Source organism: Labrus bergylta, chromosome 6 (assembly GCF_963930695.1).
Source record: "Labrus bergylta chromosome 6, fLabBer1.1, whole genome shotgun sequence".
In the NCBI taxonomy this organism is placed as follows: Eukaryota; Metazoa; Chordata; class Actinopteri; order Labriformes; family Labridae; genus Labrus; species Labrus bergylta.
The window spans coordinates 26422338-26444425 of record NC_089200.1 but is presented as its reverse complement, the minus strand read 5'-3'; the positions used below and the strand labels follow the sequence as shown (position 1 = coordinate 26444425).

Here is a 22088-nt window from a genome sequence, read left to right as displayed (position 1 = left end):
TTAAAAACAGCCTCCACATTGCCTGTTGCCTCCCCTCTTTTCCTCCTCTCCATTCTCTGCTGCTTGAGCTGCAAGACAAACACCACACACGGCACAATGAATCAGAAGGTGGTACTCATCACAGGCTGCTCCTCGGGGATTGGCCTCGCCTTGGCTGCCCGCATAGCGAAGGATGAGAAGAAGAGGTTCATGGGTAAACTTGCACCATTTTTTTAAAAAGTGTTGTATAACTTTTATAAAGCTGACGACTGTATTTCTGAAGCTGCTTCTTATATATAAATTCTATAAGGAGAATATATTAAAGCTAGCTGTTCATAGGAGTCTGTATCACTGATTTATTAAATTGTTACAAAAAGTTACAGCAATTGAAGAACAATAACTGTATAGACAATGGGCTGTAGGGAATTTATTTGGGGATTAAATGAGGGACTAGTCCCCCCCCCTTGCTGTAGATTACTCTGCATTTTTTTTTTTTAAAGAAAGCAGTTGGATTAAAAAGATTTTTATAAACTTGCACCAATATTTTGATCGATGATTTTGATATTTTAAAGCCCTCCCTTGCTGTCTTTTCTCCTAAACCTGCGTTGTGTTTGACACAAGAGAGACTGAAATATGTGGGCTGCACTTTTCTATATGTTATTAGGGTTAGGGTAGGGTTTTTTTAATTATTGCTTCAATTTTATTTTACATTATTCTACTGGGACATAACTCTCACACATAACCCAGTCTCTGCATGTTATAACAGCCCCTTACTGCTTACATTTAGGAATTATGAATATCAAATAATGAGTATCTGAGATGCTGTGATTAAAGCTATAAATAATACTCTTGGTAAGTGATTTTTCTTTAGCTGCAAAAACTGTTAAAAACACTTTGGATAAGTTGTAGGATTGTTGTTTTTGAGACTACTGGAGGGGAAAATGTTAGGCTATATTTTCACCTCTAAATCGAGTCAACAAGATCATCCGTCTCCATGAACGATGTCTCGGTTATTTTGAATCATACACACCCCATATTCTCAGCCGATTGCATTGGAACTACTTCCTTCAGAAGAAATCTATCAATGACTTCAGTTGATCCTGAACAGCTCTGACTCTTATGTCAAGAAACATGTTGTTGATTTTGACAGATGTCATTATTAAACACTTTTTACAAAATGAGCAGATAAATCTTGTGAGCAATTAATCAATAATGTGGAAACAGACATTAAGAGACAGAAAATGAGAATATATGCAATGCCAGAAGATACCACAAGGGGCAAACCAGAGAAACAGAAAGAGTAGCTGCAAGCACAATAAACTTTAGCTCCTTGAAATATAAAAATAAATACCTGGGGTGCGAGTAGCCTAGTGGTTAATGCGCACACTCCTGAACGGAGGCTGGAGTCCTCTGAGTGGGCGGCCCTGGTTTGAATCTGACCTGTGGCTCATTTCCCCCCAAGGAAAATCCTGCAAGGAGAATTTCTGTCACTGTTGGGACAGACAATAAAGATGATCTTATCTTATGTAATTCCCCACTTTCTCTCCTGATTTCTGACTCTATTCACTGCCTTGTCTCTAATAAAGCCACTTCATCCATAAATAATCCTTGTAAAAATCTGAAAACTATCTGCATCTGCAACGTTTGGTCAGATTTGAGTTTTGGGAGTGTGAATTTGTGATTATAGGTGCACTGGCCCTTTATGTCTGATGTGTCTTGTCATACTTTATGTTCACCAGAACTTCTGTTTAAAAGTTGTGCATAAAAAAGCAGGCTCTATATGTATCATGTTTTTGAAGTCTATGCCACCATGAGGAACCTCAGTAAGGCTGGAGCGCTGATCGAGGAAGCGGGCCGGTCTCTGGGCAGGACTTTGGAGATCAAACAGCTGGACGTGTGTGATGAGGACTCCATCAAAGCCTGCGTGGACAGCCTGCCTGAGCGCAGGGTGGACATTCTGAGTAAGCCTGAAACATCTAGTATATTAGCCCCTGAAAATCTTTTTAAATTCTAAGGTTTAGATTTTCAATGTTTTTTGTTGCATCAATTACACTTGTCATTCTTGACTTCCTTGTCACAGTAAATAATGCAGGGATGGGTCTGATTGGACCCATCGAGTGTCAGTCTATCGATGAGATGAAGACAGTCATGGACACCAACTTCTTTGGGCTTGTGCGGCTGCTGAAGGAAATCCTACCTGACATGAAGAGGAGGAAAAAAGGACATATAGTGGTGATCAGCAGCGTCATGGGAATTCAGGGTGCGACTGGTTGCATCATGTCAGAGTTTGTTTTTTGGTGCATAAATACCATTAGTAGTTTCTGAATCTGCTCTGTTTTTAAGGTATTTTATTCAACGACGTCTACGCAGCATCCAAGTTTGCAGTGGAGGGCTTCTGTGAAAGCTTAGCAGTGCAAGCCATGAGGTTCAATCTCAAGTAAGACACAAATAAGTGAACGCTCCTTCTGCAAGCATGCAGACATGAAACAGGTCCGTTTTCTCACTGAGATCCAGACAAGCAGGGATCAGTAAGGGAAACAGTGGTGCACTTCATGCCTGCAAATCCGCACTTGTCTATCTGCACACTCACATTGCACAACCAGATCATCCATTGTTTAACCACTGAGGAGAAAATATGCCAGCCAAAGTACGTCATGGCAGACCAACCACAGCACACCCTCGTCTGAGGGCAAGTCCTAACACACTATCCCTCAGTAACCTAATATTAAAATGGATAACTCTGCAGGGTGGTGTCAGAACGGAGCTACACTTTTTTTGCCACAGCATAACAAATATAAAATGCACTTTATTATGTTTGTTACATGCATTGTTTTTTTCTGTCCTCAGTATCAGCCTGATAGAGCCAGGTCCAGTGATAACAGAGTTTGAGCGTAAAGTCTATGACGAGGGTCTAAAGACTGATCTCAGCAAAGCCGACAAAGTGACTGCTGACATGTTCTCAAACATCTACCTGAAGAACTACAAGCAAATCTTTGAAACCCTCGGGCAGACTGCAGAGGACGTAGCAGAGGTAGAGTAATGTTCATCTGAATATCCTTAGCTTTATTGCTTTGATAGTTTTTTTTGTTACCATAATCCGTTCGTAAGGTTTCTGTGTTTTCCCCCCAGCACACACACAAGATCATCACCATGGAGAATCCTCCTTTCCGTCATCAGACAAACACGCTCTACACCCCGATGACCACACTCAAATATGCCGACCCCAACGGTGACCTCCCAATTGACACGTTTTACAAAATGGTGTTTGAACACGACAAGGTCTTCAACGCCAGTCTGAACTTCATCAAACTTTTACGCTGGAGAAGTCGTAAGAGCTTTACTTTGGAAAAGGACAAGAGCAACTAATAGATCGCGTTTCTGAGTTTTGCTATAATAATCCATGTCGAGCTTTCCCTGTTATTTTCCTTCATTATGTTTGACTTCTTTGTCCTGAGAAGGTGAAACACGGATTATTGAGAAATAAAAATGTGAAATATGTTTGTGCAGCTCGTCTTATGTGTGTCTGAAGTACCTGCTGCAGGCTTTAAACCACACCCCAGAACATACAGCCAACAACCATAACTCTCTTAACTCGTTAATCCTCCAAGCCCCATGTTACACTAATGTGAGCATGTAAGCAGAACTATGAAGGTCAGTGTGTAAGGTCAGTGTAGAGCTTTAAGTCAGATACAGTAGCCATGCTGTCTCTTTGAGGGATGATGTGCACTTTTCAGACATAAAGGACATTCATTTTGTGTCTTTGTAAACCACTTTTTAAGATGTATACTATGTGGTTGGGACAATGGCTTATATGTAGTCTAATCAGTCACGGCTTAGTATGTCCACTCTGACTTAAAGATAAACTTTTAATAAACAGTTATGTATGAGGGTTGTCAGAGAATAGGAAACAGTGGGGTGTGGCAAATGAAAAAGAAAAGGGTAAAACAGATATAGAAAAGAAACCAACAAAAAGGGACCCTCTTTTTTTAAAGAATAAAATGTCTTTATTGTCATGGCACGGTCATGCTTTAAGACCTTAAACCCCACTTCTACACTATTAGGCATTAAGCCTTTGTCACAATAGGTAATAATTAGTTCTGCACCGATGGGAATTTTCCACTTTCTGCTCCATGGAGTTGTGGCCTGCAGAAAGGTGTCAACACATAAAAACTATTTTAAAAAAAACGCCATCTGCTGGGATATTTACGTATTGACAACTCAATGCCTTTCATTGCTGCTTGAACATTTTAGACTTCCTGAATAAGGCTGGATGCTAATGCAGCATGGTGATTTATAATCACCATGCCATGATTATAAAGGGATTTCAAGTGGTTAATCAATCTTCTATGTACCTGTTATGAACAATAAGAAGGGAAAATTATTCTCATCCTTGGAAAATCTTGGGCCAATATAATAATAATAATAATAATAATAATGATAATGATAATAATAATACATTTTATTTATAAGCGCTCTTAAAAACTCAAAGACACTTTACAATAGTTAAAAACAGAAAGAACAGCACAGTAAGGACAGACTAACAGACACTGCAACATTACACACAAATCATAAAGAAAACAACAATAAAGAAAACAACAATAAAGGAACAGAAAATACATCACAATCATACATTAAATCATACATTAAATCATACATTAAATCATACATTAAATCATACATTAAAAGCTTGTTTAAAAAAATATACCAGCAGATAGCCTATACACAAATCTAAGCACATAGTGTGAAATTCCAGGTAATGCATATTTTTTCTTCTAAAAAAGCCATTAAGTGATGAGAAATTAAATACAAGGATATAAGAATAGAAATTATATAGAAAATCAATTGAAGGACTCTCCAACCATCATGTTTGTCCGTGTCCCGACGCATACTCCTCTTCCTCTTTTTCTCTCCTAACAATGATAAATAATTCTTCTCCTTTTTCCTCTTTTGACGTTCATTTACAAACTTTGGTACCCATAGCATCGACGTGTGCTTAGCAGGGCAGCAACAGTGAGTGATGTCAGATGGGGCCACTTAGGGAGAGTGTCTACTGTCACTGAAAAATGTACACATTTTGAACCTCTGCGGTGGTTTAAAGTTTGTCAGTCCTCAAGGGCCCCACAGTCTGATCCTTGACTAATAATGATAATAAATAAAAGAAAAGAGCAGCTAGTTGTAATACTCGCTGGGTCCAGTAGATGGGGCTAAACACCAGAGAGGCCTCTTCAAACACCTGTGGTTGATGCCGCTTCCGGTTCATTGTTTGACGCTGTATCCGGACGCTAAGCTAATGTTTCTTGATTAAAGAAAGTCTACCAGAACTGCTGATAGCTTTAAAATAGTTTGAATGTAATCGGTCAATTAGAGAAAGCGTAACTCGGTGCTGGTGTTGGAGCTTTATTTGTACTCGCTGTGTTTACCCAGCCAGCTGTTTATCCACATGTGGTCGGGTCGTTTCATTGTTAGCCTAGCATTAGCCATGCTCTCAGGCTGAGCGCTCACTCGTCTGCGGGGTTGCGGCAGGGACCAGAGCTGCTAGCTAGCTAGGTGGCTAGCTAGCTAAGCTGTTTGAAGTATTAACATATTTCTTTCATCTAATTTTTTTTTTGTGTGTTTATATATCTTTTGGCTGTTCGTCGCATTACGTGCACCAGCTGCTCTTAAACACGAAGCGTCAAGTGGCTAAAGTTAGCAGCCGGCTACGTCACGTCAGGTGTTGACATTAAAATAGGTGTTGACGTGAAGTTGTCTGAGCAGGTGATTTTACCTCCTGCGGTGTCCTGCCGTCGTTTTCACAACCCAGTGGACTCCAGGACCCTTTTTTTTTTTTTTTAATTATCTTGGGTTGTGATAACTTTTGTCTTCCGCGATGGCTTCTTCGTCTGGAAACGACGACGACCTGACGATCCCGAGAGCAGCGATCAACAAGATGATTAAAGAAACTCTGCCCAACGTGAGGGTGGCCAACGACGCCAGAGAGCTGGTGGTGAACTGCTGCACAGAGTTCATTCACCTCATCTCCTCTGAAGCCAACGAGATATGCAACAAGTCTGACAAGAAGACCATCTCTCCAGAACATGTCATCAATGGTGAGTCCTGTGTTTGCACAACAATCAGTGTGTAAAGAAGGCTTGTCCCGACCCCTCCTGAGGTCGTATGGGATTCAACTGGGGTCGCCTGTGATTTTTATTTATTGATCAATCAAAATATATTGTATATTAGGGTCACTGTATTCACCATTAACTAGTGGCTTGTAAGTAGGGCTAGGAGATATAACCTCAGATCAATAGACAATAATGGACAGCATGTGAGTGTCACAGCAAAGGGTCTGAATACTTATGACCATGTGATATTTCAGTTTTTCTTTTTTAATAAATTTGCAAAAATTTCTACATTTCTGTTTTTTTTTCTGTCAAGATGGGGTGCTGAGTGTACATTAATGAGAAATAAAATGAACTTTTTTGATTTTAGCAAATGGCTGCAATGAAATAAAGAGTGAAAAATGTAAATGGGTCTGAATACTTTGCGTACCCACTGTATTTGTTGTGTTGTGTGTGTATATATGTGTTGTGTTGTGTGTTTGTATGTATGTGTTGTATGTATGTGTTGTGTGTTTGTATGTGTATATGTGTTGTGTGTTTGTATGTATATATGTGTTTGTATGTATGTGTTGTGTGTATGTATGTATGTGTTGTGTGTATGTATGTGTTGTGTGTTTGTATGTATATATGTGTTTGTATGTATGTGTTGTGTGTATGTGTTGTGTGTTTGTATGTATATATGTGTTTGTATGTGTATATGTGTTGTGTGTTTGTATGTATATGTGTGTTTGTATGTATATATGTGTTTGTATGTGTATATGTGTTGTGTGTTTGTATGTATATATGTGTTTGTATGTATATATGTGTTGTGTGTATGTGTTGTGTGTTTGTATGTATATATGTGTTGTGTGTTTGTATGTATGTGTTGTGTTGTGTGTTTGTATGTATGTGTTGTGTGTATGTATGTGTTGTGTGTTTGTATGTATATATGTGTTTGTATGTATGTGTTGTGTGTATGTGTTGTGTGTTTGTATGTATATATGTGTTTGTATGTGTATATGTGTTGTGTGTTTGTATGTATATGTGTGTTTGTATGTATATATGTGTTTGTATGTGTATATGTGTTGTGTGTTTGTATGTATATATGTGTTTGTATGTATATATGTGTTGTGTGTATGTGTTGTGTGTTTGTATGTATATATGTGTTGTGTGTTTGTTTTGTATGTATATATGTGTTGTGTGTTTGTATGTATATATGTGTTGTGTGTATGTGTTGTGTGTTTGTATGTATATATGTGTTGTGTGTTTGTATGTATATATGTGTTGTGTGTTTGTATGTATGTGTTGTGTGTATGTATGTATGTGTTGTGTTGTGTGTTTGTATGTATGCTGGCTGCTGGAACACCTACATTTCCCTGCTGGGATGAATAAAGTATATCTTATCTTATCTTCTTATTGATAGTAAGTTAGGAAGTTGGTTTACAGGAATTACAATGTCAAGGTACTTTGCTTAGTATGGCCCTTTTATGAGCTAGAAGTAAGCAAAAGCCACTAGTTAGTGGTGAATATTGTGACCTTAATTCAAAGTGTTAAACATGTTGACAAAAGTCTACTGTGGGCCAAAGCAAAACAAGAACACTTGCAGAGTCTCTGTCTGTCTCCATTGTGCAGAAATGTCATCCCAGCCTCTCTTCCTCTGTCCACAAAAATCTACACAAAGCCTAAAAGTTGTCTCAAATAAATGTTTACTTTTAACACAGTAGAAAATATATTACATGATTGAAGACATATTAATTTCAGAAAAAAAGCTGCACATGTTTTGGATGTCTGGGGTCGCCAGGGTTTTGTAAAGTCGAAGTGGGGTCATGAGCCAGAAAAGGTTGGGAACCATCAGTTCAAGGAACATAAGAGGTGTTGTGTCCATCGCCCTGCCATGGTTATTTTAAAACCACAGAGAGTAATTATTTGATTTTCTCACTGCAGCCCTGGAGAGTCTTGGTTTCGCGTCATACATCACAGAGGTGAAAGACGTCCTGCAGGAGTGTAAAACTGTCGCCCTGAAGAGGAGGAAGGCAAGCTCCCGGCTGGAGAACCTCGGCATCCCTGAGGAAGAACTGCTCAGGCAACAACAGGAATTGTTTGCTAAGGTATGTGCGTGCTGCAAGGCTGGAAACCAACTTTTTGGACTTAACATCTAAAAATAAGAGTCCTTGGTGAATATCTTATTCTCTGTGTTTTGCTGTTTTCCATAAGGATCCCACATTTTACTGAGCTGGCTGGAAATGGCTGTATGGATCAATTTAATATCATACTTAGAGTGCGCAGTAATATTGGGGATTGTAAAAGAGGGAATTGACAGCGTGTGTGTAGTGAAAATGAATAGCACAGGTGACAGTAGACTTTGAAACAGCAAAAATTTTAATCTTGCAAGATGGAGCAATTTACATCGACACTTCACAAGTATTCAAAGAAAAAGCCCACCTTTCTCCAGTAGGCATATATTCTTATACTGGAGGGGCATACACACACATATGTTGTGACAGTCATCTAAGAGACCTTGAAAATAAAGGAGTGCAGAGGGGAGAGTTGTCTGCTGATCCCAACAGACAAATGTTGTGTGCTTCTTTTCATGAACATAGCTTAGACAATGAATAAGAACACAACATTGATTTTCCCTAACAGTGTGGATTATTGTGAGATGTACAACACAATTTTAATGGTCAAAACTGAATCATTTCTAGGGGACTGTTCAAGATATTTTAGGCAGAATTGAACCTTGTTCATTGTTTTAAAAAGTTCGTAAAACAGGTTCATTTAAGCAAACATCTACATCACACTGATACGCTATAAGTAAGTAACACTTGCCTCAGAAGATGAATAAATGACAACTAGTAAGAGTACTGCAGTGTATTAAACTGTTGGAGGTTGCAGTATCTCTTCTTGGCAGATCCAGGCAGTAAACACCTCGGCCTCAGTGTCATCATCGATTATGTTGAAATATCAAACAGCACGCACATCTGAATAGTTGAGTACTGGGTGCTGGACAAAAAATGTATCCAAAGACAGAGGAAGACAAAGTCTGCACACCAGAAGCTACTCCGATGAACATTTATGGGAATAATCACTACATGTAGAAACAGAAACATAAGGCCTGAAATGTTACATGTGATGATAATTCCTATTAAATGTTAATTGGAGCAGCTTCTGGTGTGCAGACTTTGTCCTCTCTATCATCGATTATGTCGACATAATCAGGGATCCTGCAGGAACCTGAATGTAATGCATGCCAGGGCTACTCTAAGACAATAGTACATTACTTAGATTGAATTTTACAGAGTGTGAGGCTAATACAGGGAGATGGATTTGTTGATTATTATGGGACTTCTGCAACTTTACTAGATGGGAGTGCATTATCAATCGTTGTTGTGTATTTACAGGATGCATCAAAAAGAAGACAAGTATTTGTGTGCCTTTTGAATTAGCCAGCAAAAAGCTGAACATGAGACACACATACACAATGCAGATCTGAGTTTCACTTTAAAGCCTTCAACATGGGATAGAACACTTAAGCTAGAAAACAGTAAGCTAGGTTTTGAAATGATCCAACTGAGAAAAATTCTGAAGCCTTTTTGCAAAGTCTATGAAAGAGATTTGGGGATGGGGAGTTGTCATTATATCGTTCTTGTACGTCTAGCTTGCTACCTTTTAGGTTCAGAAATACTCCATTATTGTAAGGTAAGACTTTTAACAAGCATGCAACAGCCTAGATTTTTTTTTTTTGGTGCATTTTATTAAAAGGCAGGGTAGGTAATTTTCTCCAGATCCACTTTTTAAGATTTTTGTTGGAAATTGTCCTGACAGAAATTAATAACTCATGTGCTCTGAAAAAGGAACAAAGAAAATCCTTCACTGCAGCAGTTGTAAGCCTGTAAAAACTTTGACCAATGTCTGCCTCAAGGTACCAATCTGATGAACCAATCAGGCGCCTCCCTGTCTCCCTGCTCGCTCTCTACCCCACGAGCCCAGACTTAAAGCGCGTCACAGATGACAGAGTTTATACTGTGAGTTTGTCGTTGGCCGTTGTGAGTAGTAAAATAGTCACTTTAAAAAAAAAACATGTTTTATGGTAAAGTTTAGTGTTTACTTACGAGACATGAGACGACTTAGTTTCTATGATGAGCTGAGGTTAGCTTTTGAAACAGCAGCACTCGTGCATGTAGGTTAGGGCTGTGGCTTTTGAGGGCGCACAGAGGGGAGGGGGTGGGTGTAGATGGCGCACTGTGGGAATGCTACTTTGAAAATCCTGCAACAAAATAATGCATCAAGAATGAAATCTCTCCCATAGCTTTATTTAAATTTTGTTATGGTGTCAAAAACATTTTTGATATATAAACAAAATTGGGCTTTTACATGAAGACAACAGTTTTTGTTGTCTTTAGACTAATGCACGCCACCTTTGAGTGAAAAAATGCTGCAATACGAGTATTTTCAGCTTCATTTGGACACCACCATATCACCATCCTTAACCTCGGTTGATAACCAAATAAGCTCTTCATTCGCCCTCCTTTCTCTCATATCTCATCTCTGTGTTCGTGCAGGCGCGGCAGCAGCAGGCGGAGCTCGCCCAGCAGGAGTGGTTACAGATGCAGCAGGCCGCCCAACAGGCGCAGATGGCGGCATCATCTGCCAGCGCCTCCCAGCAGGCCGGCTCCTCTCAGGACGAAGACGAAGAGGATGACATGTGATTCCCAGGCGACATGTTTCAACTTGTCCTGATCCCTCGCTGGGACGGTGTTGGCACACAGATCTCCTCGTACTGTCACCGGCAGAGACATGAGACGTGTTAGACTGCTTAGTGTAACATTGATAATACACATTGGAATGGACAGTGAAGAGAAGGATGAAAAGGGGATTGCCACACGTTCTGATACCAGAACCTGAAAATGATTTGAATTGAGAGGCTGTTGATGAAGTTGTTTGATTTATCTCTTCTTCCCCCATTTTTTGTTCAGTTGCTTCTGTTTCTGTCTTGGCATGTTTTGAGTAATTTTGTAGATTTCTGGATGTGTTGTGGATGCACTGAAGGCAGACGTTGCCTGGGATCCGTCAGTGGATATTGGTGGTAAAGCAGCAAAGTGTTTGCTTCTTCAGGTACTGCACCAGATAGCTTACCTTCATCCGTTATTCCCAATCACTTTAAGAGAACTGCTTTAGAAAGTTTCAAAGCAGACGATTTCTCCTTTCTTGTGGTCTCACAGGATCGTTGTATTGGAATGTTTTTCGTTGGGTAGAGGAATAAGCGGACCATTTTGTTTAAATTTAACACATTCAGACACTTTTTGCTGCGTTTTCTTTCTACCTTGAACCACACACAGTATTGCTAATTAGCCACACCTTTCAGAAACGGAATATTTTTGTCTCCTAGAACCAAAGACGGACTAACAGCCCTGACAGATTTGAGTGTTTTTAAAAGGTGTAGGTGCTACTGTGATTGTCCTCACTGACTCCGGGTCAGTGTAAACAACGTTACAGATTATTAACCTACCACTTTGTAAGATGCTTTGATATCCAGGCTGAATTTGGTATTTCCCCCTCTCCCTTGGGTGCAGTATCGAACATTTGCATTGTAACTGTGGTCAATCCTCAGTGTAATGACAAGTAAACTTTTTGTGACAAACATTCACTTGGCTATGCTATGGAAGTTGTATTCTTTAAGCAATAAAGGAATCATGTTTTATAGACAATGGTTTTGTCTTTGTCTTTATCTGTTATACTGATCTGCCTCCCCCCCCCCCCCCCCCCCCCCACACACACACACACACACACACACACACACACACACACACCTCTCTGCTCACTCTGTGTCGGTGCTCTCTGCCTCCTGGGAGTGTCCCATGTGAATGGAAAGGTGGACGGAGGAGAGGCAGCTGAGCACACATCCCATTTAGACCACAGACTTTTTGTCTTGAGCATCACTTTCTGAAGAATTTTCTCTTCCAACATGGCGGGAGCAATTATAGAGAACATGAGCACAAAGAAGTTGGTTATCTTGGGTTTCTTTATTCTTGTTTTCCAGATTCTTTCTGTCATGGTTGGAGCGTTTATCGGTGAGTAGGACGTTTTTATTGACTTAATTCTGCAGCCTTAAAAAAAAGCCAATTAAGCTCTGCGAAACGACTTCTCCCAGTGCGGCTCAAATATGACATGAAACTGTATGTTGTGTACTTGAGCATAACTCAAACCGCATGTCTCTGACAGATTCCTCCACTTTCCCATAGCTCCCAGTCCTACCAGTGCAATCCGCTACCTGGCCACTAAGTGCATTAATCGCCACAGGACGCTGGGCTGGCTCATGCCGTGGGGATCAAACCGGTGCCAGCAGATCCATAGTTTCGATGAGCCTCTTGCAAAAATAGTGGATGCCAACGATATAGTGTTTGCTGTGCATCTTCCTCTTCCTGACACGGAGATGAGTCCCTGGTTTCAGTACATGCTGGCTGTGCTTCAGTTTGACATTGCGTTCAAAATGATCAATCCGATCGGTAAGAGTTGTTTTCTGTGTCAGACATTTCTAGTCATTTTGCTCCAAGCTAAACTCTATGCTGTTTCAGAAATAAAAAAGAGCGTAATCATGTTCTTGTTTGTGCAGAAGATGATGTCATCGTCACTATTGATGCTCGTCTGGCACACAGAGATGATTTGAAGTCAGAGTGGAGCACAAAGTTTCACTCAGTCGAGCAACGGCCACTGAAGTGCACCTTTGAAGTTGCAAAGGTAGATCTGCATGTCGGAGTGCAACTAACCATTTGAATTGTTGCTTTATGTTCTATTAAGTAAAGGCAAAATCACACATAACGGGAAGAACAGCAAGATGACATTACCAAACAACCTGACGACAGAAAACACCAGAAGGCTTGTTTAAAATAAAACGAGAGCAGAGGAAAGAAATGTTAGATAAGATAAAATACAGAGGATTGATTGATCCATTCAGTGTGTCTGTAATTTGAATAATGGTTATTATATTATATTTTTATAGATATCAAGTCGGCCGTATCTAAGCGTCTATATAATCCCACTCTTGATTAAATCACATTATTTATATCACATTATTTTACCTTTGTTACAGTTGCTGGTGGTTTATTTCTCCAATGAAAGCCCGAGTAATTGATTAATCTGAAAATATATATTTTTTTACTTTAATGGGGTAAATCTTTTGGTTCATAAAATACCAAGAAAGTAGAAAAAGCTGGGCGGCGCAGCTTTCCTAGTGGTTAATGTGCGTTCCCCACCTACAGAGGCTGTAGCCCTCCAAGTGGGTGACCCGGGTTTGAATCCGACCTGTGGCTTCATTCCTGCATGTCATCCCCCACTCTCTTTCTCTCTCTCTCTCTCTCTCTGTGTTCAGACTCTGTCCACTGCCCCAAAATAAAGCTTACAAGCAGAAAAAGCTCATCACTATTTCCAAGAGCCTTAAGTGATTTCTTTCAAATGGCTTCCCCATTCTGAAGGTCAAAATTCTGAAGTCTCTTTGTTTACTGTCATTTATGTCAAAGAAAAGCAGAAAATACTCACATTTCTAACGTTTAGAATTTAAAATACTTAGATATCTGGGATTCATTTTCATTCAGTCGATTTTTCCACAAGGCGTTGAAGCTCTAACTGCATGATGCTCATAAATATAAACCAAATGTTTTCTGCTTTGAAACCTGAAACAGTCCATGATTTTGCAGACGTATGAAAATGAAGGGCGTTTTTATCAGTGTGACCCCGTACCGTTCATGGAGCTAGGAAGTGTGGCACATAAATATTTCCTCATTAACCTGCGCCTGCCGGTGAATGACACGGTCAACGTTGGCATTGGAGACATAAAGGACGTCCATGTTGTGGTGAGGTTTATCATTCTATCGTATGGATTTATTCCAAAGCCTGCATGGGTTATATCTTCCAGCTTTTTTTGTCTTTTATGTCTGTGTTCTTCAAGGGCATACACCAGAACGGAGGCTTCACTAAAGTGTGGATCAGCATGAAGACTGTGTTCACGCCCTGGATCTCCATGGAAACGGTTTGGTACTGGCACAGGATCAGCCTCATGGCAAGACCTCCAGTCCTTTTGGAAAAGTAGGAGCAAATAGAATACAATAACCAAATGAACAGTATTAAAGGTCATACATGTTCCGCAAAATACACTTTACCATGTTTCTCTAACACTAATGTGTGTTCCTAATCTGTCGACAAACCCCTAAAATTATAAGAAAAGTCCATCCTCTTTGTCTTTTGCCTGCTCCACTTTTTCAGAAAATGTGTGCTCAATCAGGCCGTTTGGAGATTTTCCCTTCATGACATCACAAAGGGCAGTAACCCCTCCCCCAGCTGTGTGGCACTCCCACAGCTAGGTGTTTGTTCTGCCCTTCTCACTCTTAACAATAGGACCTGGAGCAAGAAAGCCTGAGCCACCCAAGTCCTTCCAGAGGGGCGTGGTCAGACACAGCTCATTTACATTTAAAGCTACAGACACAGAAACAGCCTGTTCTGAAATAGAGGGCTTTATATTGTCTGTAGGTGTGAATGTGAGTATGGCGGGTTGTCTGTATCTATATGTCAGCCCTGTGATTGACTGGTGAACAATCCAGGGTGTACCCCACCTCTCGCCCAATGACAGCTGGGATCGTCTCCAGCCCCCCACAACCCCGAATGGGAAAAGCGATAAAGATGATGGAGGGATGGATGTCATAATGAAAATTAACCACAATAAAATTGAATTAGAGTATTAGCAATTGTAGAATTTGTTTTGAAAGGAGCTCTATTATTCTATGCTTTGCACTCGTATTTTTTAATTCAGGTTGTTCAAAATATTTGTTTTCTTCAGAACAGGCTCTACATATTGGTTTGTAGGTTAAATACATTATTAGCTTTCTTTAAAGGTAGAGAGTGAAGTCACCCCGATTGCTCTTGGTTGAAACACTGAGTGCATCCCAGGCTTTGTGAGACAATCGGTGTACTTGAAGCAGGAGGTAAAACTTCTATCAAACCATTAAGGGGTCTAAACGACCTCAGGGTATTTTTTGGGAGAAACATGCTCGATCTTAAGTGCAAGATTTCCCTGAGACATTGAGGTCAAAACTCCACCCCCAGCAAAAGAGCACATGTAGGTGAGCACTTTGGGTTTGGATCCCTGTGCAGGGTGATTGTTGCTCTCGGCATCTCTATGACGTTCCTGAACGTGCCGGTGGAGTGGCTCTCTCTGGGCTTCGAGTGGACGTGGATGCTGCTGTATGAAGATGTTCAACAGGGCGTCTTCTACTCCGCCCTCTTCTGTTTTTGGATCATCTTCTGCGGTGAACATCTCATGGTGAGCACCTTTTATTGCTTGCTGCTGCATTCTCCTGCACGCTTTCATGCTATTTATTCACTTTCTTTTACTTAAAAAAAATCCTTCAGGACCAAAGTCGGAGGAATCGACTCTCAGCGTACTGGTGGCAGCTTGGGCTGGTGGTGTTTGGCTCTTCTGTTCTCCTCATATTCGACCTGAGTGAACGGTAATGACATGACTGCTCTGATTAGGTACTTTATGGTCGAGTCTTTCTTCTCGATATCTTAATGTGCTTTATGTGTTTTAAAGGGGGGCTCATTTGACCAACCCTTTCTACAGTGTTTGGGCATCAGAAACTGGGACAAGAGTGGCAGTATCCTTCACAACATCACTATGCTGTCTCATAAACAGTGTGACCTCTAAGAACAGCTCTGGCTCTTTTCTTGACTGTCATCACAGATCACTTTCATTATCGTGGCAGGGATTTCTGTTTGCCTGTATTTCCTCTCCCTCTGTGTCATGGTGCGCTGTGTGTTCAGGAACATTGGAGGGAAAATGCAGCAACTTCCTGCAATGCCAGAGGCTAAAAGACGACACTACAAGGTTTTATTTTTATTTTTTAATTAGACGAGGGATGTCTCAGTTGGTTGATTTGGCGCTCCAAGTCATTGACAGGTGCAAGCTCAAATCTGACCTGACTTTTTTTTGGTGCATGTCTACCCCACTATCCATCACATAAGTCCTGTCTCTCTAAATGTATTCAATTGGACAACTGTAAAGACCATCAAAACTGATCTTCATCACCAGAGCAAGATTTTCACCCAGAAAACAGCTAAATAAGTGAAGAACAAAGTAAAATAAAAAAGAGCCAAGGTTTCCTTTAATGGCTTTTTATTTGTCTGTTCAATTCATTCTTGACCTAAAGACAATGTTTTCTAAAAGGAAATAAAATCCTCTTTATCATTTTTTTTATCTTATGCTGTGCCCATATAGTCCACCATACAAATAGTTTAAAAACACTGCAATACAACCGATAAGTCATTATGTCTGCTGCTAATGAATTGTTGCTGTTCTCGGCAGGGGATCATCTTCAGGTTCAAGTTTTTGATGCTGGTTACTCTAGCATGTGCAGCTATGACTGTCATCTTCTTCATCTTAAATCAAGTAAGTATCTCAATATCCTCAGACGACCAACATTCAAGTTTCACTCCTTTGATCTATGATAAATAAAAAAGCCAGTGTACCTGTACTGCCCTGTACCTGTGCAAATGACATAAACATCTAATCCTTATGATGTTCCATCATGACAGGCTTGAGCTGTGAAAAGTATTTAAAAACTTTTCATTTTCTGTTATTAGGTGAGTGAAGGTCACTGGCATTGGGGAGACTTCACTCTGCAGGCCCACAGTGCTTTTGTCACAGGGGTCTACGGCATGTGGAACCTGTATGTTTCAACCATTATGTTCCTCTATGCCCCCTCCCACAAGTTTAACAAGCAGAGGCCTGGACGAGGCAGTCGACTAACAGGTCTGTAGTGTTTTTACCTTCAAGTTAAGTTACAGTTCCCAGATAAAAAAAATAAAAATGTACAGTCTTTCACTTGCAAATTTATCAGACGTGTTTTGTTGCTAAAAGTCTTAGATTATGTTCTCTGCTGGCAGATATGCAGGAGAAGCCGGAAAGCCAAGAGACCCAGCTGACATTGGAAGAGCAGGGGCCGACCGAGACGTACAGGATCACAGGAAAGGTGGCTGAGGAATAAATAAAAACTCCATCTAGTTCATGAAGCTAGTTTATTTTACTGGTGTGGTTTCTGTAAGGTTTTAACCAAATAATGAACATTGCAATACAGACTGTTTAAAATACAGTTACTTTCACAAACACAGTGACATAGATAGAAAGGCACAGAGGAGAAGTGAACGCTGAATATAAAATATGATTCCATTTGAAGCTTAGATTTGCTGGGCAAACTGTGGGAAATTAGTTACAATCTTTGAATAATAAAAGTAACATGGACCTTACATTTAATGCCAAGGGGATGATTGGGGTTCATATGGCCTTGCAGCAAGTTTCTACCCTCGGGGCGGCCGCTCAACTCTAACAGCATCCAAAGTGTTGGACTGTAATTTACTTTTTAAGCTTAAGGGCACATAAATAAAACTGTATGAGATATCATGGCTTAATGTCAACCACTAGTATTTGACCCTTTAAAATGTTTTAAGTCCTCCCTACACAGTGATTTGAGTTGTGAACACTAAAAAGTTCTGAAACAATTTAGGGCAATATAATAGCCTGGATTTGGTTTTGGATTTACACATTTACTTTGCAAGTTATACAAATCTGTGTTTTTGTTGTTTTCAATCTATCCTAAAGTCTTGTATTAGAACCTTTTCTAAATAAAACAATATTTATTTACCAACAATGTCACCTGCCAATAATAAACATAACAACTACTTCTTAAGATTTTCAACTCTCACTTTAGATTTGTTTTAGCCAAATTCATGAAAAGCAAGATTTACAAACCCTAGGTTATATAGATCAGGGTTGGTGGGTGTCCGGACCCCTGGGGTCACCAGGGGGCGCGGAAACATGAAAATGGTCCAAAAATAAAAACCAACTCAAAACATTATTTGTGACAATGATTGTATACCATTTAGGTTATTAATATATTTGTATCCTAGGAAACACACATATTAATAATATATACACATATACGTAAGTATCATTGGTGTGTTTTGTGTTTGCCAATTCTCGATAATAAAAAGCACACACACCACTCTAGCCAATCAGAATTAAACTGCCGCTGAGGGACACTTTATCAGAAAGTTGCTGTACCACTAAAAACTAGCTGCTAGCTGTTTCTAAAAAAGAATAAGACCACCAAGTGACCCCTCAATAGAACCACAAAATATCAGCAGGGCATCCTGATCTTATGTCTAACTAAAAGGAATTTAAGACATTTTGCGAGAAGGGGTGCTCCCCCCCTCAGAGGCTAATAACGCTTTATGGGGGTCCTTAACATGGCAAAAACTGACAGTGCATGTTGATTTGTTTGTTTGTTGTGTTTACTCAGAAATGGACTGAGCAATAAAAATGCTATACTGTCAACAAGGAATATGTGTTGTTAACACACGCTGACAGTGTGCACTCCAGATATTGTCTCATTGATGTCAAATGTGTACATGCGCAGCCTGCCGGCAGAGGGCGCTGTTGTCTCCTCCTCTCAGCCCTGCAGCTCAGCAGCCTGCCGGCAGAGGGCGCTGTTGTCTCCTCTCAGCAGAGAGGTGAGTCTCAGCCCTGCAGCTCAGCAGCCGCCAGCAGCAGATGTTTCTCTCTCCGGTCGCTGCTTCTCACATCAACAGGTCGCCGTTTTTTGAATTTCTGCGTCTTGAACTTTTTTTTCGACACAGCTGGAGTGCCTTTCTTTTAAATTAAATCCCCTGCATCTGCTGTTTCATCGCTCGACTTTGAGAAAACAGAAACTATCGGATCAGAGAGGCCAGGTGAGTATCAGCCCGGAGATTACATGAATCTTCTTTACGTAGCTGTAACATGACATGACGGCGGTGTGAGAGCAGCTTGTAAACTATAACAACCAGTCGATCACAATAATATCATCCTCTGAACATGTTTTTAAACCAGTAAGCTTTTTTTAATTTGGGACAAATCTGCATGAATGTAGTGCAGGATATTTCCATCAGGTCGATAGGCCACCTGTTTGATTCGTCATTTGTGTGTCATCTTTAAAAGAAGGGCAAACACTCGTTTTTCAGCCTTCAGGTGTGTAATGGAAGCACAGGTAACAGGTGGGCACACATTAGAGGAATAACAGAGGAAACGGCTTTACTCGGTCATGATGAAAGTGCATTTCTGAGAAAGTGAATAACAGGGAAGTTGACGAAAAAGTTACCCGATGCTGATTGAACATTAGGCTACTATTAAAGCCACTTGTTCGATTCAACTTTTATTTAATGGTTGCATCCATCCACCGATTATTTGCCTGTGTCGGTTAATCTGTTGATAGTTGTTTCGATTAACCGATTAGTTGCGCGGTCTATTCGCCTCTACTGTAGGAAAGAGGAGATTAGAAGAGTTAAATGTCAGTGTTTCCAAAACCTTTAAAGGATTACTTCAAATATCTGAAGTCCTTAAACCTAAGAATGTTTTCTTGTCATAGAAAGTGAAAAAAAAAGAATAAAACGAAACATTGAATTTGTACCCTTAAATTGTTTTATAATTTTTAAGACAATGAGCAACAGGCCTACACATTAGACATGCTGATAAATTAATTAGCTAACTGTTACATAGGCCTCGCTGTCTTTATATAACTTTATTTGAACTAAAACGTACCCAAAATCAGGAAGGACTGGAAACACAGTCAGAGAATATTAAAAAATACATTTTTATTTCAGGATGCTTGAAACTGTTATTATAGATGTTGGTTGTCTTGAATGACAAAGGTAGTGTGGGTTGTTGTGGAGCTGCAACAAGGAATGACAGACATAAATTAAGCTTAATTAGGCCTGTATAAATGGACTGACAAAAACATGTTGTGGTTCCTGTTTCAGCTGTTCAGTAGGTTGTCACAATACCAGAATTTCAAATGTTAATACAATGCTAGTAAAAAATGAATATCAGTTTCTATACTATGTTGAGAAAAGTAGAAGTTCAAGGTTTTCAGTATCACGTCATTTCTTGTTTTTTATGTCACAAGAGTTACGAGCAGACTCCTGCACACGTCTTCATTGCACAAACACATTGGCAACATTTCCTATGAAAACATTGCCAAGGCATTTTGTGCAATGTAGTAGACAATGCGCTCGCCTGAAGATCTGTGTCATTAAAATAACAAAGACTGTATTGTTAAACAACATGTGGTATCTAAAAGAATCAGAGTATCGAGCATTTTCACAATCGTGTAATCTACAGCACCACTGTGGGCCTCGAGGGAGAGTCATTTGAATATTTGGATGCTCTTCTTTCAACATCACCCTAATTACAGGACATTCTGGACATATATAATTCTGTCTGACATTTTAAAGACTGAAGATTTGGCCGCTCAGTGGAAACTGAATTGACTGACTGACTACTAAATGTTGCTCCAACATCTGCTCTTGTACATCTCTGGCCTGATTCATGATCAGGTCATTGTCTTCCATGTTCATGTGTTGAGTTGAATCTGAAGTATTTTTTAAATAAAAAGCTGCAGTCGGTGAATGCGTAGAACCACATACAAGTCATTGCGAAATATTTGCTGGGCATATTTTTGTGTTGTTTTCCTTTTTAAAAAAAAAATGGCTTCAGTCAGCTGCATGTGGCTCCACCTGTGTGGGTCTATGGTGCTGACGTGGGTTTGGCTGTGTTGCCTGGTTACACCACATTCAGACCATAGCGTGGTTTAATCTCGTGAGAGCGTCACCCTCCTCCTCCCCTCTCTCCCCTTCTCTCTATCCCTCGACTCAAATTCCACGCTGGCCTCCTTGGAGCCGGTGTGTGCGTCACTGCTCGGGCTCACAAAGACCTTCAGAGAATGCTTCCAGTCAACACAGCTACATGTGAAATTTGCTTGGACACACGTCAAAGCTCTCTCAGCCTCCTCAGCTGAGCGTTACACAGTGCCCAAAGTATTAAACAGTCACTGAGTGTGTGAGTTGATGTGTCACACATGAGGCTGCAAAGCATTCACTGCTTGTCATCAGGTGATGAAGGCTTCAAAAAGACTCTCTGAGTGATTACCTTCCTTCCATCACCGGTGCTACTGTTCCTGTTGAAGCTGATAGTATTTTAAATGCACATTTCATTTATGTCTTTATTTATAACAAGGATCTTCAAACAAGTTACAGCCGGTGTGGTGGCCAGTGATAAAGTATGTCATGTGTACATTTTATCCTAAAAATACTGCATAGAAACCTTTAAACCTCTGTTAACTAGAACCCCCCATTTCCATATACTTCATGCCCGTCAGCGCCGCGTGCTACGCCACCATTCGCTGCCACTCTAGTCAACGACTGTTTCCATAGTAAGCGCCGCGGTCCGTCTCCAGAGCGTGCCAGCAGCGCCACTACACTCTACTCCGTCCTCACTCACGCTGCAAGTCTTATTTTCAATGAAGTACGATGCAGGCACGCGTCAAACTGCGCAGAATAGAACAGGAAGTCTGACAGGAAGTCAGACAAGGAAACGCACAGAGCTCAAGAGTCAATTTTTAAATTCAAACAAAATGAATGGCCTCACCATCGTATTTCCTATCACTTTATCGACATTAGTTCAAAACAACCTCAGAAAGACAAAGCAACGTGTTGTTTGCTCTCGGTCAAAACGATAACAAAAGACTGTTTCCACAGCAACAGTAAACATGTCGTGCCGGTGGCTCTGTAATGGCGGCCGCCACGACAAGGCACGTCCCATTACAACTATAAAGTTACAGGTTTCTCTGTTATTGATAATTGTTGGAAACATTTGAGGTAATTGAAGTGCACAACTACAAATATATATAACACAGGTTTAGTCAATTTTTAATGAATTTAGATATTTAGTGTAAACATTCTAATACACATCTAAATATTGTACCTTCAGTCAGATGAAGCTCAAGCTAACTGTCAACTACCTTTTAAGATTTGGGATGCAAGAGTTGCAACATGTTGCAAACAGTTATTGTGTAAAACACGAAGAACAGCAGATACATGATGATTTATACTTTTGTCATATCTTGCAGGCCCAGGAGATTCTTTTGCAATATGTATCCTGGCATGGCTTCA

General features: G+C 40.2%; 4 protein-coding genes across 5 annotated transcripts in view; all 4 read left to right on the top strand.

The window, feature by feature from the left end:
- The first annotated feature begins 57 nt into the window (after positions 1–57).
- On the top strand, positions 58–3477 carry zgc:109982 (uncharacterized protein LOC553564 homolog). Its single transcript, XM_020632172.3, has 6 exons — positions 58–193; positions 1779–1940; positions 2060–2239; positions 2323–2416; positions 2827–3010; positions 3109–3477. Exons 1-6 carry the CDS (start codon positions 97–99, stop codon positions 3343–3345), a joined length of 954 nt encoding a protein of 317 aa, XP_020487828.1. The 5' UTR covers positions 58–96; the 3' UTR covers positions 3346–3477.
- A 1757-nt stretch (positions 3478–5234) lies between these two features.
- On the top strand, positions 5235–11764 carry dr1 (down-regulator of transcription 1). The gene is made up of 3 exons (XM_020632185.3): positions 5235–6068; positions 8004–8167; positions 10619–11764. The coding sequence occupies exons 1-3, from the start codon at positions 5849–5851 to the stop codon at positions 10763–10765; spliced, it is 531 nt and encodes a 176-aa protein (XP_020487841.1). The 5' UTR covers positions 5235–5848; the 3' UTR covers positions 10766–11764.
- A 500-nt stretch (positions 11765–12264) lies between these two features.
- Positions 12265–18352, top strand: LOC109982745 (protein wntless homolog; the record flags this gene model as incomplete). The annotated part of the gene is made up of 11 exons (XM_020632117.3): positions 12265–12562; positions 12670–12794; positions 13751–13906; positions 14002–14138; positions 15201–15369; positions 15459–15556; positions 15640–15703; positions 15790–15933; positions 16411–16494; positions 16689–16857; positions 16992–18352. Coding segments are annotated over 11 exons (1545 nt in total), but the record flags the coding sequence as incomplete, so codon positions are not given.
- A 272-nt stretch (positions 18353–18624) lies between these two features.
- The window catches only part of gng12b (guanine nucleotide binding protein (G protein), gamma 12b), a 31104-nt gene continuing 27640 nt past the window's right edge, over positions 18625–22088 (top strand). For both annotated transcript variants that reach the window (XM_020632227.3, XM_020632218.3), the window contains exon 1: positions 18625–18833. The gene's annotated coding sequence lies outside the window, so the exon portion shown is untranslated. The remainder of the gene's footprint in view (positions 18834–22088) is intronic.